Raw genomic sequence first — 14905 nt, forward strand, 5'->3', positions numbered from 1 at the left:
TCTTGGATACTGGTTGTGGTTTGAATTACAGGGGGTTGTTTGTTATACTGTGCCTGTACATGAACTGTGTGTTCTACTACCAGCGGTTTCCATCATCATTGATATCGCATAACAAGAGAGAATTTTTTCTTGCCAAAACATGTCTTGGTCTACTGACCTGAGTGTTGGTTCCACGAACTGGTCGGATGCAATGCCCGAGGCTTTCTGATGGAGCGGTTTGCATTTGTTTTTGCTTTCTGTCCGCATTGAGAAGAACGTACGACAGTCAATCATCGTTTCAAGGTCACCTCGAGGTTATGCTCAAGAAGCAGAAGACATGCGGATCGAGCTGAGACTTCTTGGCATCTTGTCTATGAAGAGTCTAGGGCCCTCCAAGTCAGACTCATGGCCAACGGTACCAGTCTTGATGCCGAGTGTCGGAACTACGATTTCTTGTGCATTGCGAATAGCCAACCATTTGAGGTACATCTCTGGAGCTGGGCACTTACTTCCTCTACAGCCCGGTATAAGCGAAGCAGCGAGAAAGATGATAGGAAAGAACAGGCAAGAACGAGTGGGAATTTGATATCTTGTTGAACCGAAAGAGTGCAGATGGCAGGAGTGTTTACCGACAGAGGGTGTCTAGCAAGCCGGAGGCACCTTGCCTGCTTTTGACGGCGGCCGCCAGGAGGACTTGCTCTGATCACGAGCCCTTATTAGTTGTGCCCTTTCAAAGCCGGCATGTTTGGAAAGATGGAGACAGTTGCTCGTAAGGGCCTAGCGGCAGGTGACCGGAGAGATTGCGAGGTTTAGATGAAGCCCTGCACCAAGCCGTTTTGCAGTTCCTGTGCTTCCGACGCTAGTTCCCTATCAACAGAAGCCTGCTATCCTTTCGCTCGAAGTCAAGCTTGCAATCTTTGGGGGCGGTCGCGTGACTGATCCGAGAAGAAGTTCCCCCCAGAGCTGAGAGGCTGGCTAGCACCATGACGAGGCCCGTCCTCCAATGTCGGTTGGATACCCAGCTGGGATTTATTCGGTTGTGTTTGATATAGAAACTTCGAGCGCCATCAATATTGGCGATGGGAATATCCATCCCCGGGAGGAAATAGGACTCAGGATAACAAGTTAGTAGACGGTGTCGAGTATGGGCTTGTCTGGTCTATTGTGGGCAGTTGACGGGACTGGATCGAGGCAACGGCAGGGTGATCGTAAGTGCGACGGGTAGGGGGAATGTGTGGATGGAGGTCATTGCCTCGCGGGCCGAGTAACGGTGACAGTTTGGCACAAGGTATTTCTGTCTTATCTCTAGGGTGGCCGAAGGGAACCCAAGGTCTTGCCCGTGGGCCATTTCTCAAATGGCGACGACCGCGTTGCTGCCCTTCTAGAGACTTTGTGGGCTCCGGGCACCAAATCGTGCAACCTGACAACTTTTGAAGCATTTCTGGATGGCCTATCGTACTATAATAGTATACTCACCAGCATACTCCCAGGGTAACATCAGGCATTTGCTTTTCGTAGCTAGGTACTGTAAAATTTCAAGACTGCGGGTCATCAGCAATGTCAACACAGCTATATGAGACTTGCTCTGTACTGATCAATGCTCGTTCGGCTTTTACGGACAGCTCTAGTGACTTTGTGTATATGAGTGTATTAAAAACAGAGGTGATTTGTCTCATCAGAACGGATCCTACTTTGTTGTACATTATCTCACCTTCTTTTGGGGTGACAGCCGAAACACCTTGCTTCTTATCTTTGTCTATAACCCGTTTGTCGGGTCTTTGCAGTACCCAACCGTCTATCAGGTTCAGTCCCCAAGACTCCGCGTCTATCAACCCAACGCCATTGCCTTCATAACCCAGGCTCTTTTAATTTATTTAAGCATACCATCGAACGCGGGAATGAGTGTCTGCGCAAGCCAGAAGGAGAACACCAGCTTGGGGCCGGTCATCAACAGCTGAGGTGATCGTGTCAGTTATCACTTGAAAATGAAGGTATGGTAAGGGTAAGATGAGGATAATCTTACCTTGGGAACAAGTCCCTTGAAGAAAGCGGAGGCACCCTCGTTCTTCATCATGTTGGAAATAATCCTGAAGCCGCTCTCGGGGTTCTCAAAGTTGCGGTTCTGGATGCGGGTCTTGATGACGTCGAGGGGAGCGGAGACGAGGAGGGAGGCGGAAGCTCCAGCGATGGAGGCGATGAAGTTTTGGAACCACGAGGCCTTGTTGTAGTCGTCCAGCTTGAAGAGGTACTCTTTCGTGAAGGCGGAACCACCAAACAGCTGCGCATTGAAAGTCAGTCATAACGATACCACTAGCGGGGTAGACGAAAGATCTTACAGCGAACGATCCAGGAGCGTTACGGGCGGCAGTCCAGCCCCATCCTCTGTACAGACCAAAGCCCTCGTCGGCGACGATCCTGAAGACACCGCGGCCGCGGAAGGCCTCGGGGTTTGTCTGTCTCTTGATCTTGAGGACGTCCAAAGGAAGGAGAACGATCTCTCCGATACCGATCAAACTGTCATTCCGAAGGTCAGCGACAAAGCCCCACCTATCCTACTCGATGGACCTTGACTCACCTGCCGGCGGTGGAGTGCATGATGGCCTTGCCCGTCTTCTTGCCGAAGGCGCGCTCAAAATCCTCGCCATAGTTCTTGGCAAGGAAGTCTCTGGCGACGGGCTGGCCTCCGTACTTGTATATTCTCTGGAGGACCTTGTACCCGGCGGCGTAGCCCAGGCCGGGGAAGAGGGAGAAGAACTTGCGGCCGGCGGTCGCAGTGGCCTTGTCCTTGAAGATAACTTGGTTGAGCTGGTCGATGCCGGCAATCTGGAGTTGTTTGGATACATGTCAGCCTTCTCTCTTACGCGCGCCATATTGCCAAAGCATCCAAGTTCAGGGGAGAGTGGTCTAGCATACCTTGCTCTGGTTGCTCATCAAGCGCTTCGCAATGGTGTCGACCTAAAGCTCCACGTTAGTTCCACGCCCAACATCCGAATCGTCGCAGCTTGTCGCAAGACTCACAGGGTGAAAGACGGCCAACTCGGCGATACCAGCGGAGCCTACAGAGGGTTAGCACGCCGTGCTTCTTGTGTCGCCAGAGCATGGGCGCCAATGCGTACCGGAACCCAAGAGTCGCGCGGTGTTCGACTCCCTCTCCTGCTTGGAAGCAACGGGCGGAGACATCTTGAATCAAAATTTGCGTTTGGAAAGGCGAGGGGGCTTGAAGAATGGGGTTCCAATGGATCAAGAGAATGGGCAGGCTCCGGAGGTCGGTCTGTTGTCAGGGTCGGGAGCACGGATATCACACGAAGCAACTCGATGAGTACGGGGTGAGAAGAGCGATTCAAAGTTTTGGAGACAGACAACTGGGAAATTTTTACTCAACCAAGTCTGCCCGAACTCGCAGCTTAATTGCTGGCCCTGCAGGGACAGGGCCCTCTAGTGCCGCCGAGCGTCGGGAAGTGGAGAATACCTGGGCACGACAGGGGTTCGTCCGCCGAAGCAAAGCTACTGACCGGCGCGCTAGCTCCGACCGTTGCAACCGCTGACCGAGTGGGTTTGACTACAGCTCATTGTTGATGTCCAGAAACGAGAGAGGGGCTCGTCCCTATATCGACTAGGTACCATCGTACACTGGACCACAGGTACTTTGACAGCAGTCGAGTAGAATATCGACCTGTAGCGGACGTCGCGGTAGTCGGTCGGGTGCAATGCTGAGACGCTGCAACCAGAAGACAGCGTTTTCATTTGATTCGTTGGGTATCTATCATTTGCCCTTCCTTCCCAAATCCGGCTCTTCGATGCTCCGCGCGCACACACACACACAGACTCCACGGCAAACTCGCGGTATACTATGAAGCGGATATCAAGGAGTCAACCACGGACGCTTGGTCCCATCTAGTAATCCCTGAAGACGGCCACTAGATCGTCAAGCCTCATGACGTGACCGAGAAGCTTACTCTGCAACTCCAAGTATCTGCTGTACTTATTGTAATGCTCCGCAGTCATGACTTCCTCCTCCTTGCCCTTCACGTCATTCCTTTCCACGAATGACAGGATATTGCGTTCTCGATACCGGTGCACCTCCAGGTTCTGGAGACATCGAAGCATGGTCTTGTAGAAATCGTCAACAAGCTGAGCTTCAGTCCTCTCAATGTCGAAGAACCAAAAGAACATAGTTCGGGTTGCTGTTCGACTGGCATCTCTGGGAACCTCCTGGACGTCAACGAAGCCTGCCATTTGCATGGCAAGCATCTTGCCTTGAACCTCTCCCTTCTTCATGAGAGCAAGGGAAGGGAGCATCTTCTCGTCCAATTTGCCCTTTTCTCGCAATATTCGAGTCAGACGGAGTCCATGCCGACCGAATGACTGCTCGATGACGGCGTCCACCTCAGTCTGTTTGAAACCGTCGATCAATGGCTTGAAGTCAACGGTCCACTGACCTCGACCCTGGCCGCCACAATGCCGCAAGAAACCTTGCCTGCTTTCCGCCAGGAGGAGCAGATGCTGTCGCACATGATCCATGCGACTAGCGCCCGGTGCAGGTCCGTCCTCGAACTTGACCCTTGCCTCTCGAGACCCGGAAGCCGTCCGCGGCTCGTCGTCCTCGCTGTCACCAGAACCTCTGCCTCCTGCGCCATTCTCTTGAGGGCGCGCAGAAGCCCTCTGTAGAGGCGGGCTGTCGTCAAAAGAGTCGTCGGAATCGTACATTGGTTGGGCCGGCGTAGCTCTGATTTTCTCAGCGCTTCTGAGGTCTATCTGGTCTGCCGAGGCTTTGCCCACCCCGTGGGATACATCGACAGACTCGTCGAGGTTTTCAAGAATTTCCATGCTGGTCACAGTGACCTGGCGTACATTCGAGCCTGGGCCGTCGCCATCGTTGATATCTGAGTCGATTCTTGGGTCTAGTTGACAGCGAGGTATTTGTTGTGTCAAGAGCCGCAAGGCGGTGTGGTACACCTGGCCGGTGACTTCTCCAAAAGCATCAGCCGCATACTGGGCAAGTCGTTGGTTGCGCAGCTCGACGAGGCATTTTTCGGTATTAACCCTGAGAACAATGTGCGACTATGCTACTGTCAGCCGGTCGGGCCCTCCGTGCTTTGCACATCACAACTCACCTCGAGCTCTGGAACATCGTCATCCCAGTCCGAGGACTGTCGTTTGCCGTTGCCATTCGTAAGCTTTCTTCGCTTGGTTGGAAACATGCCGCCTCGTCCCACTTGTCGCTTCAACTTTTTACTCTCATCGCGAGCTTCCCGCAATCTCTTTGCAACCTCTTGGTGCATGAGTTCTTTGTTCCGCGCCGTCGTTCGCTCGCCGGGGGCCGTCTTAGTGACCTCGTCCTCGATTTCGCGGTAGACATCTTCAGGGTTCCTGAATGTTTTGGGACCGACTTGGTCGACGATCTCTGCTGCAATCAACCTGCTCAGAATGGCGTGCAACTCGTGAGACGAGTGCGCCAGGGCGTGCCCATTGGTCCTCGGTTTAGAGTTGTTGCCGTTAACGTGACCGTTGGTCGCATGGTCGCCATTGATGCCCGGTCCATCTCTGCCCTCAAATGCTTGCAGCAGATCCGACACCCTAGCATGGCCGAGTTGCATGATCGTCTGCACAACTTCCTGCTCGGCGGTTCCGTATTCTATGCCAACCATCTCGATAATCTTTCCAGCTCGAATGAGGCTGTAGCATCCATCTGGGTTGGCCTCGTATGTGGCAATCGTGTTTTGGGAATCGGCCTGGTGGTATGCAAGGTTCTGCTGGACGAGGACGGCGAGGCCATGGCGCAATTGGCGTGGAGTAAGGGCCGTAGTCTGTACGAGCTGCGCAATGGTAGACCTGCCTTTGCTGAACAGAACTCCTAGGATTCGCTTCAAAGGCAATCGTTAGCACGAGAGAGAACCGATGCACGCCACCACGAATGCGCCAGCTTGATACGTCAACTGGGAAGGGCGGTGGCATAGGCAGACTTACAGCAGGAAGCTCGCCGCAAATGTCGTTGACAAGATGAGCGCAAAGCTCAGCGCCATGTTTGGTCTGGTGGAAGTATTAGAGAAGAACTATTGATCCCAGTTCGTTGGTGGCATGTAGAACTCACCACCAACATCGCGAAACGTGGATTCAGGAATCAATCGACTCTAGAGACCCTCTCAATATCCCTAGAGCTGCCACAAAAGCTACCGCGAAGTCATTGAAAGATTACAATATCGGCGTAGGGTAGGGAAAGAAGGGTACTCGGCTAGAAAATGGTGTGGTCGCAGTCGAGTGGTCGCAGTTGAGTGGTCGCGTTGGGATGAATGTCGAGCGTCTAAGGAACTTTTTTTTTCTGAGCGGCGGGCCACCTTGGGCGGGGTGGGGGACAAACTCGATGTAAAGCGCCTAGTCACCACAGTCATATGGAGCTGCTGCGGCGCTGTCCTGATACGTACCTAGGAAGGCTAGAACTCCGCGCCTTAGGTAAGAATGGGCCTGCGGCTGGTGAGTGGAGGAGCCGGGATTCAAAATGCCAAACGAGCGGTCACCAGCCTCAATTCCCGAGGCCGCAGGCAATGGCCTCCTCATCACTTTGCTTACCTAAGGCCACTCACCGTGTGCAGTTGCATAGGAAAAGGACGGGATGGGTGGGGTACACAGCCCCTGTCGTAAGTAATCAGTCGAGCGTTCATTGGAGGCTCGGGAGAAGGCATTTTTTATCACGTGACAGAGCCAGTGACCCGTAGCTAACCTCGTTCGATGGATCGAAAATTGGTCGGGATTGTGACGAGGCACTTTCTTGTTGAAGCTCCGACGAATTGAGCGTCACGAAACTGGATCTGCCAATTGTCGGCAACCGCATCATCGCAATGATCTCTAGACCGTCTCTCACGAGACCTGCGCAGCAGGCTCTCCGCCACTCGAGCTGTGCTCGCACAATCTCGGGTCGCCGGTTCGCCAGTGCTGCTGCTGGCTCCGGCGCCTTCGAGACCTCCGACGTTGGCGGTGTCAAGGTTGCTGCGAGAGACTCGCAGGGCCCTACGACTAAGTTGGCCATCGTGGCTAAGGCCGGTACCAGATATCAGCCTCTCCCCGGACTGGCTGTTGGCCTCGAGTCCTTTGCTTTCAAGGTACGATGCGACGCCTGACACAACCCTTGGAACCAAACCGGGAAGACACGGTGCGCTGACATGGGTCCCAACGAGTAGAACACCTCGAAGCGCTCCGGCCTGCGCATCGTTCGCGAATCCGAGCTCCTCGGCAGCCAATTGACCGCCTACCATACCCGCGAAGCCCTCGTTCTCGAGGCCAGCTTTTTCCGCGATGACCTTCCCTACTTTACGGAACTTCTCGCCGAAGTCGTCTCGCAGACCAAGTACACCAGTGAGACTCAGGGAAGACGATGCAATGTGTGACACGGCCGCTGATTGTTGCGTAGCGCACGAGTTCCACGAGGAGGTTCAGCCCGTCCTTCGCTTGAAGCAGTCCGCCACCAGCGCTGCCGCTCTTGCTCTCGACTCTGCCCACTCAGTCGCTTTCCACTCCGGCCTCGGCTCCCCTGCCAACTTGACGCCCTCGATCCCTATCCAGCCCTACTTGAGCGAGTTTGCCGTTTCTGAGTTCGCCCAGGCTGCCTACGCCAAACCCAACATTGCTCTTGTCGCCGACGGTGCGTCCGCCGCGAACGTGAGCAAGTGGGCCGAGCAGTTCTTCAAGTCTGTCCCCTCCGCTTCCTCCGGAAAGCTGGCCCTGAACACGGCTGCCACCAAGTACTATGGTGGTGAGCAGCGCACCTACAGCCCCTCCGGCAACTCCCTGGTTATTGCCTTCCCCGGTGCCACTAACGGTCAGACTTCCCCTGAGCTTGCGGTACTTGCGGCCCTTCTGGGTGGCAAGTCCAGCATCAAGTGGTCCCCGGGCTTCAGCCTGATCAACAAGGCTGTCGGCTCTGCCCCTGGCCTGTCCACCTCGACAGTTAACCTCAGCTACTCTGACGCCGGCCTCCTCTCTGTCCAATTTTCTGGACCCGCCTCCGCCATCCGCACTGCTGCTCAGGAGGCCGTCAAGGCCCTGAAGAGCATCTCTGAGGGTACCGTTAGCAAGGAGGATTTGACCAAGGCCATTGCCAAGGCCAAGTTTGACGCTCTCGAGGCCACCGAGAAGCGCAGCGGAAGCATTCTTCTCGCCGGATCCGGCCTCGTCCACAACGGCAAGCCTATCAACGCTGCCGAGGTCGCCAACTCTATTGGCTCTGTTACGGCTGAGAAGCTCAAGACGGTAGGCGCACAAATCTCCCGAGCACATTTTCCGAATCCCAATGCTGACAGCGTCTATGCAGGCGACGAAGACGATCCTGGAGGGTAAGGCTAGTGTTGCGGCGGTCGGTGACCTGTACGCTCTGCCGTATGCTGAGGAGCTTGGCCTTCGGGTGTAGACGGGAAATAGCCCGACCACGTAGCGGCCGAACAATCCGTGTACCAACAGTCAAGCATTTGCGGTAGATTGGGGAAATGTATCCTTTGTGAACATATGTAGTAGAATTTCTTGTGTCTGCCTAGCTTGCCTAATTTCTTCTCAGGGAAAATCCTCTTGCTGTTAGAACGATTTTCAGAGGAGCTTTGCACAACCTGTGCTTGTGTGTGTGTGTGTGTGTGTCGGTCTTAGGTAAGGAAAGTTGACTGACGGACAGTCTAGCGGGGAGTGAATAGATCAGTGACGACTGGTGCATCAGGTAGTACGCAAGGTGGAATCAGCTGGAGCAAGAGACTGAGTGCGATCCAGTCCCAAGGTTGACTGTTTCCTGTGAAAGCTGTCCTGATGGCCGCAGCAAGAACACAAAATACCTAGACCCAAACGGAGTCAACCGGCTGGACAATACGTTGCATACCTACTTGTGTTTCCCTTTCCCGCTCTTTGCTAGGATTCTAGGATTCTCGGATTCTATGGTTCAACTCCAGGATACAGTACCGCCGAGCCAAGCTGAGCTTGGGAAACCCACAAATTCTCCATCCAAACCTATAACAACCTTGCGGACCTTGAGGTGACACCTAACATGCGACCGTCTGCATGGAACCCACTGATTGGCCAGATGCGGGCTGTTGTGGACGCTTTGGATCTTCTTCGGTGAGTGCCCCTCAATACCTATCTAGATACAAGCTACTTATCCATCAAGAAATGAAGGTCTGCAGACAACTTGGAGAGGGATACCTCTTGAAATGAGTCTCAGTGTCTGTTGTTGCCGAGGCCAACATGGCTGCTTAGGCACAGATACAGCAAGTCTATAGCGAATGACTGCTCGAAACACTCTGCATGGACACTTCAGGGACATGAGGGGAAAGGGGGGCAGCACAGAGCACGGTCCTCCTGGATTCTGTGCCGAAGTGGTGTTTGGTAGGTTTTGTTAGGCAGGGTAGTTTTCCTAGGAACCATGCACAAACAGATGGGCGACCAAGAGAGCAGAAGATAAGAGACGGAAAGTGCAAAAAACGTGTTTCAGAAGGGACGAACGAGAAAACAGGGGGATTGTATCGGTACCAGTGCTTCCAGGCCTTGTTGACTACTTACTTTCCTAGGCAGCCTGTAGGTAGTTCAGGTGCCTACCGCCAAACCACCTAATCCCAGCATAACAGTGTGGACTAGCCGAAGCCCTCAGGGCGGTGTATCGTGCCTTTAATAAACTATCCAGATTACACAGAGTTAGTGGGTGGTTCAATGGCCTCGAGGGGCTTGTCCAATGAAGGGGGCAACTCTGACCATCCCCCGGGAGCACTATCCGTACCCGTACCTACAACACGCCTCTTCGTTAGCCCCCGTCCAAACCGACAAGGCGCAGGGTACACCATTCGGCAGTGTAGGTCCACCGGCGAGAGAAGTACCCCGGGTTAGCATCCGACCTCTCACGGTCTAGAAAGGCCTGGCACATCTGTAGGGGACTGCTGGCGCCAGTTGCTGCTGGCCTGCAGTGGAAAACAAAGCCTCACCTCACCTCATATCGCCTCAACCTCCACACCCAATCCCAACTCCCTCCATGTCCTCGCCCTTTTCTCGCCCACGATCGACGCTCGTGTCTTGAGCCCGCTCCCCCCAAAACCTCCGAATCGAGTCGCCCAATTGCGGCGCAGCTCGTGCAGTCCCTTTTTTCTCTTCCCGGCTGGAAGATATCCTGGGACGCCCTTCGTTTTTCTCCCCTTTCCCACAGGCCTCTTCGAACCCTTTCCGCAGGACCACAACCAGGTGAGACACACAGCCATCTGCCTCTTCCATATCCTCGTCTGCTACCCCTCGAGCCCAAGTCCTCGGACATTGCGACATCGTCTCCCTCCTTTTTCTCCGTCAAACCATTGCCACGCCCTTACTTCTGTTTTCTCGCCGCGGTACTTGTCCTTGAGCCTGCATCGAGCTATCTGTCCTCCATGCCGCTCCCCCGCCGTTGGACCCTGGAAGCTAACCGTGGTCAACATTGTCATTACTACAGTTGAATCTGCCCGGAAATACAGGGCCGGTTGCGGCCTCGCCGTCTGATTGCACCGCCGACCAACAGTCAACGGCGACCGTTCGATTTTCGAGCTCGACGATTTAAAACATCCTCCGTTTCCCGTCGCAAGGTGCGTAGCTCCACAGAATTACATCTCCGCCTTGCTCGTCGATGATGCGGTGCCGCCTGCGAGCGAACCCGTCAGCTCGAAAATGGCCATTACGTTGCTCTTCCATTGGGGATTTGAGCAAAACAAGACTCTCCTGCTTCCAAAATAACCAGGACATTGACTGACTCTTCGTCGCAGGGGGCTGGAGGTTACTGGTAGTCACGGTGTCACTGCCGACCAAGTTTCCCTTTCTTGTATCACCTCGACAGCCCAAGACTGTACAATGGTCGCTCCTAAGAAACCCCAGAGTGAAATTGGGAACAACAGCAACAAGTTGAACAATATGCCCTACAACAAGAGAGAATCGGCCATGGGTGGTAAGCCCGACGGAAAGGGCCCCAACGGTGCGCTTTTAAAAAAAACCATACGTCCGATCAACCCCTTGGAAGGATGCTAACTGTATTTGAGGCGCCCGATCTGGATTCAGAACCGATACCGCCATATCCAACAATCGACCAGGCAACGAACGAACCCTTCAGCCATGGGTCCCCGACTCCGGTGACGGCATTGACGGTAGTTTGGAGAAGTCCTCCAGCAGCGGAGGAACTTGGGATCAGTTCGCCGAGAATGAGCGGCTCTTCGGCCTCAAGACGGACTATGACGAGAATATTTACACCACTACCATTGACAAAAGCCACCCTCAATACCGAGAGCGCATGGCCGCTGCGGATCGCAAGGCTCGCGAGATTGAGCGAAGCTTGGCCACCACGGCGCACGTAGCGGAGGAGCGCGTGATGGACTTTGTCAGCGGCGGCGGCGATGATCGTGGTGGTGACGAAGAAGACAAGTAGGTTCTTGCTTGCCACATAGCCACAAAGAGCAGTCGAAGCTAATAGCCATGTTTAGGTATAGCGGAGTTCGCCGCCAAGACTTCCCGCCCTTGTCCAGCCGCGAGAACAAGTACACCCCTCCCGCGAAACGAGCACCTTCTGCGAATACAACGGTTGTTGGCGCTCCCATTGATCCTGCGATCATCTCATCGCAGTTAAGAGCGCCTCCGAAGAAACAGACCACCGTAAAGCCAGAGGATGCTAAGCTCCTGAGCCAGCTCGTCAACAAAGGGACTTCTGCCCAGTCTACTGAGGCAATCAAGGCCGCCGACCCGACTGCTTCCACCAAGTCTTCTCCGAAGCAAGAGCCGACCAAACAGCCCGAGGTCAAGCCGTCAGAGACGAAGCCAGCTACTGCGAAGACCAGCGATGCCAAGGCCGCTGACAGTTCAGCCGCTGCGTCCCGTCCCTCTGCAGCTACGAGCCGGACCATCTCCCCTCGGGTCAAAGAGGGCGCGCCAAGCGCGGCTTTGACTGTGGAACGCGACGTTCTTAACTCTTTCAAGACTTTTGCCAGCCAACAGCGGCAAAATGCTGAGAAGGTTCGGAGCAGTAAGGCAAAGGCCGACAAGGAAGTCAAATTGACGGAGCTGAAGAAGTTTGCCGACACCTTCAAGCTGTCGACCCCTGTCCCAACCGACCTTATTTCCATTATCGCCAAAGATCCCGATAGACAAAAGGAGATCCAGGCCAAGGCGCTCCAGAATGCGGAGGAAGTTGCTCGCACAAAGACCACGCCGACTATCAAGGGTAAGGACACTCCGCCAAAGGAAGGCACATCAAAGCCTCCTCCAGATGCTCCGGCAACACAAGCTCCCGCCGAGACAAGGAGCACTGCACGCCCAACGCCTGCGCAACAGACCATATCTCCCTCCAACGTCCCGAGCCGCCATCCCAATGCGCGCCAGTCTTACGCCAGCCCTCAGTACCATAACCAAGGTTACAGGAACGACAGATCCGGTCAACACATGGCTCAACAGAGCCGTCAGCCTCTGGCCCAGCGCTTGCGCAACGTGGAACAGCAGAAGATGTCGCAGTCGCCTAACCAGCATGCTGGTGGCCAAGATATGCGCATGCCGCCAACTGGGCCCGCGAGTAATAACACTGAAGCATTCCGGCGCGCCGGCGCTGTCCCAAACCATATGGGGGGAAAGTTGAACCCTAACAGTCACGAATTTAGACCGAATCCGTTCGCGACGTCGTTCAACCCCAACGGACATCCCAGTGCCGGATCAAGCCCTCGCTCCGCTGCTGCAAACAACGCTGGTGCTGCCGCCGGACCCGGGGCTGCTGCTATTACCGGTGCTGCTGCCGCTGCCGTTGAAGCGACGTCAACCCCTTCCTCCACTGGACAGCTCATTCGTCGGAAGACGAAAGCCGTCGATATCAAAAAGTGTTACATTCTTGCCCATGTTAAGACGTTTACGCCCCCTCAAGGTCGGAACTGGGAGGATAACGAGGGGCTAAGACCCTCTTACGACACTCCGCCGACCTGGAGAGCGCCTTCGGACAACGAGAAGCCCGACTCTACGATGCTCATTACCTCCAAGGAGTTCTTGGAGCGCCAGTCGTTCGCCGCGTCGTCGATCGCCACGCCGAACCACACGCACGTCGTGCCGAGTGCCCACCAGCATCAGCTTCCATTCCATTTGCAGCAGCCTGCCCACGGCATGGGTCCGCGCCAGTCGCCGCACATGCCGCCCATGCCCATACAGAACCAGCATGGTCACGTTCCCCACACGCCGTACCAGAACATGGATGACCACCGGATGATGCATTCGAATTCGGCACAGTCGTTCGCCTCTCCTCGGATGACCCAAGTCCCGATCACTTACACGCCGGCAATGAGCTCGACCGGCCAGGTTCCTTACAATCAGCCGATGATGCAGCCGTTTGTCGGACCGGGCACACCTCAGATGGGTGGTTACCGGAACTTCTCCAACAACCATCAATACATGCCGCAACAGCCTGGTGGTCCAATGGGAGCGCCGATGATGCCCCAGTTCATGAACCCTCAGGGGATGGTTCCGGCTCCTGGACAGATGCCCATGTATGCCGGAAGCCACACCCAGTTCATGTCTCCGAACGGCGCACCGCCTCAGCCCATCCCCGGGGCCAACGGCTACCCCAGCCCCGGGCGCCCGTCAGCACCTATGATGGTTCACCAAGGGTCTCAGCAGGGACAGCCCGTGTACGGCATGAGCCCCAACGTGCAGTACCAGCAGCCTGCGTTCACCCCGCAGCAACCCGGCGGTCAGGGTAAGATGGTACCCGGCGCTCGATACCAATAAAGTGCTAACACCCTAGCTTAGTTGGCAACGTCCGTGGGTACAATAGCCCTGGACCCCAACACTTCGGAACAAGCCCCTCGCAAATGCATCAGTACGGAGCGCAGCATCGTAGTGGGAGCAACAGCTATGGAGCCAAACCCTTCAACAACCACGGGCAGCATCATGGTCCCCAACAAGTTTCCCCAGTGCCTGCCAGCGGACCTGGTCGTGCTCCTGACGGCACCGAGGAAGCCAAATGAGGTGCATGACGAGATGACCAGGGCATACCGATAACGCCGTGGGAACACCGCCTCGCCTGTCTTGGCATCGACACTCCTTCAGCGTCAACTATACATAGTTGATCCGCGAAGCCTAGGACAGATGTTAAAAAGGCTGCTCTCTGGAGACCTTTGATGGTTTGTCAGCTGGAGCTAGCCAATCTCTAGGGCGAGAGAGGCAAGGTTGGGCTTTCTGTAGGCAATGCGCTTGCTTGGCAGAAGGTTTCGTATTGGTAATACGACGGCTGGGGCCAGCTCCCATGGGTTTTCGTGTCTGGGAGGGCAGCGGCATAGGGGCCTCTGGCAAAGATGCCACAAGCAGGGCGACTGTTCAAGCTTCACGTTGGCGTGCCATGATACGGAATCAAGGGAGATGTGAGAACGTCAGTCATGGCCCAGACGTGTATGTGAAGGCCGGGTGCCACAGGTAGCTGAACAAAGTTGGTGATGAGAAGCGTAGGAATCGAGAAGTAGCTTAGGCTAGAGCCATCTATCATAAGGTGGCTGGAACATGTTAAAACATTACTTTAAACAAGATGGCCCTGCGCGTGTGAGTGGACGAAAGCAATGAGGCGTATTGACAACAGATAATTTGCTGTTGTGAGCCATGAATCAGGTTCTTAACCAACAATTTGGACATTAGGACAGCACGAGTGGCCATGATGGAAGGGAGAAGACCAAGAGGAAACACTAGTGTCGCGGGAATAATTCAGACGGTAGGTTCAGCATCGTCACTGCACGAGGTACCTACCTGTCTACCCAGAAAGAGAGGTCTTGGGTGGGAAGGGGTATGACAGTGCGTGGCCGGGTTGAAGTCATTGCCTTGCATAGGGCTGCTTCCACGGTCTGGAGGGGGCACATTCCTCCGAACAGCAGGGCAAAACAGCGTGCGGATGACGTGAGGTCTGGTCATGGCTGTTACTCTACTCCTCGATGGG

The 14905-nt window shown here is 54.9% G+C and overlaps 4 protein-coding genes across 4 annotated transcripts; 2 read left to right on the forward strand and 2 right to left on the reverse strand.

Annotated features, from left to right (window-relative positions):
- Positions 1–1849: 1849 nt before the first annotated feature.
- CH63R_12670 (Mitochondrial carrier protein) lies at positions 1850–3159 on the reverse strand (the record flags this gene model as incomplete). The annotated part of the gene is made up of 7 exons (XM_018307644.1): positions 1850–1933; positions 2003–2257; positions 2316–2493; positions 2555–2802; positions 2893–2934; positions 2998–3035; positions 3096–3159. 7 exons carry the CDS (start codon positions 3157–3159, stop codon positions 1850–1852), a joined length of 909 nt encoding a protein of 302 aa, XP_018152061.1.
- Positions 3160–3873: 714 nt separating this feature from the next.
- CH63R_12671 (RNA polymerase III subunit RPC82) lies at positions 3874–6002 on the reverse strand (the record flags this gene model as incomplete). The annotated part of the gene is made up of 3 exons (XM_018307645.1): positions 3874–5040; positions 5094–5811; positions 5947–6002. 3 exons carry the CDS (start codon positions 6000–6002, stop codon positions 3874–3876), a joined length of 1941 nt encoding a protein of 646 aa, XP_018152062.1.
- Positions 6003–6815: 813 nt separating this feature from the next.
- CH63R_12672 (Peptidase M16 inactive domain-containing protein) lies at positions 6816–8380 on the forward strand (the record flags this gene model as incomplete). Its single annotated transcript, XM_018307646.1, has 4 exons — positions 6816–7076; positions 7155–7329; positions 7385–8223; positions 8285–8380. 4 exons carry the CDS (start codon positions 6816–6818, stop codon positions 8378–8380), a joined length of 1371 nt encoding a protein of 456 aa, XP_018152063.1.
- Positions 8381–10812: 2432 nt separating this feature from the next.
- On the forward strand, positions 10813–13949 carry CH63R_12673 (LsmAD domain-containing protein; the record flags this gene model as incomplete). The annotated part of the gene is made up of 4 exons (XM_018307647.1): positions 10813–10933; positions 10998–11376; positions 11436–13678; positions 13732–13949. 4 exons carry the CDS (start codon positions 10813–10815, stop codon positions 13947–13949), a joined length of 2961 nt encoding a protein of 986 aa, XP_018152064.1.
- Between the last annotated feature and the right edge of the window lie 956 nt (positions 13950–14905).

Source organism: Colletotrichum higginsianum, chromosome 9 (genome assembly GCF_001672515.1).
Source record: "Colletotrichum higginsianum IMI 349063 chromosome 9, whole genome shotgun sequence".
NCBI classification, from domain to species: domain Eukaryota; kingdom Fungi; phylum Ascomycota; class Sordariomycetes; order Glomerellales; family Glomerellaceae; genus Colletotrichum; species Colletotrichum higginsianum.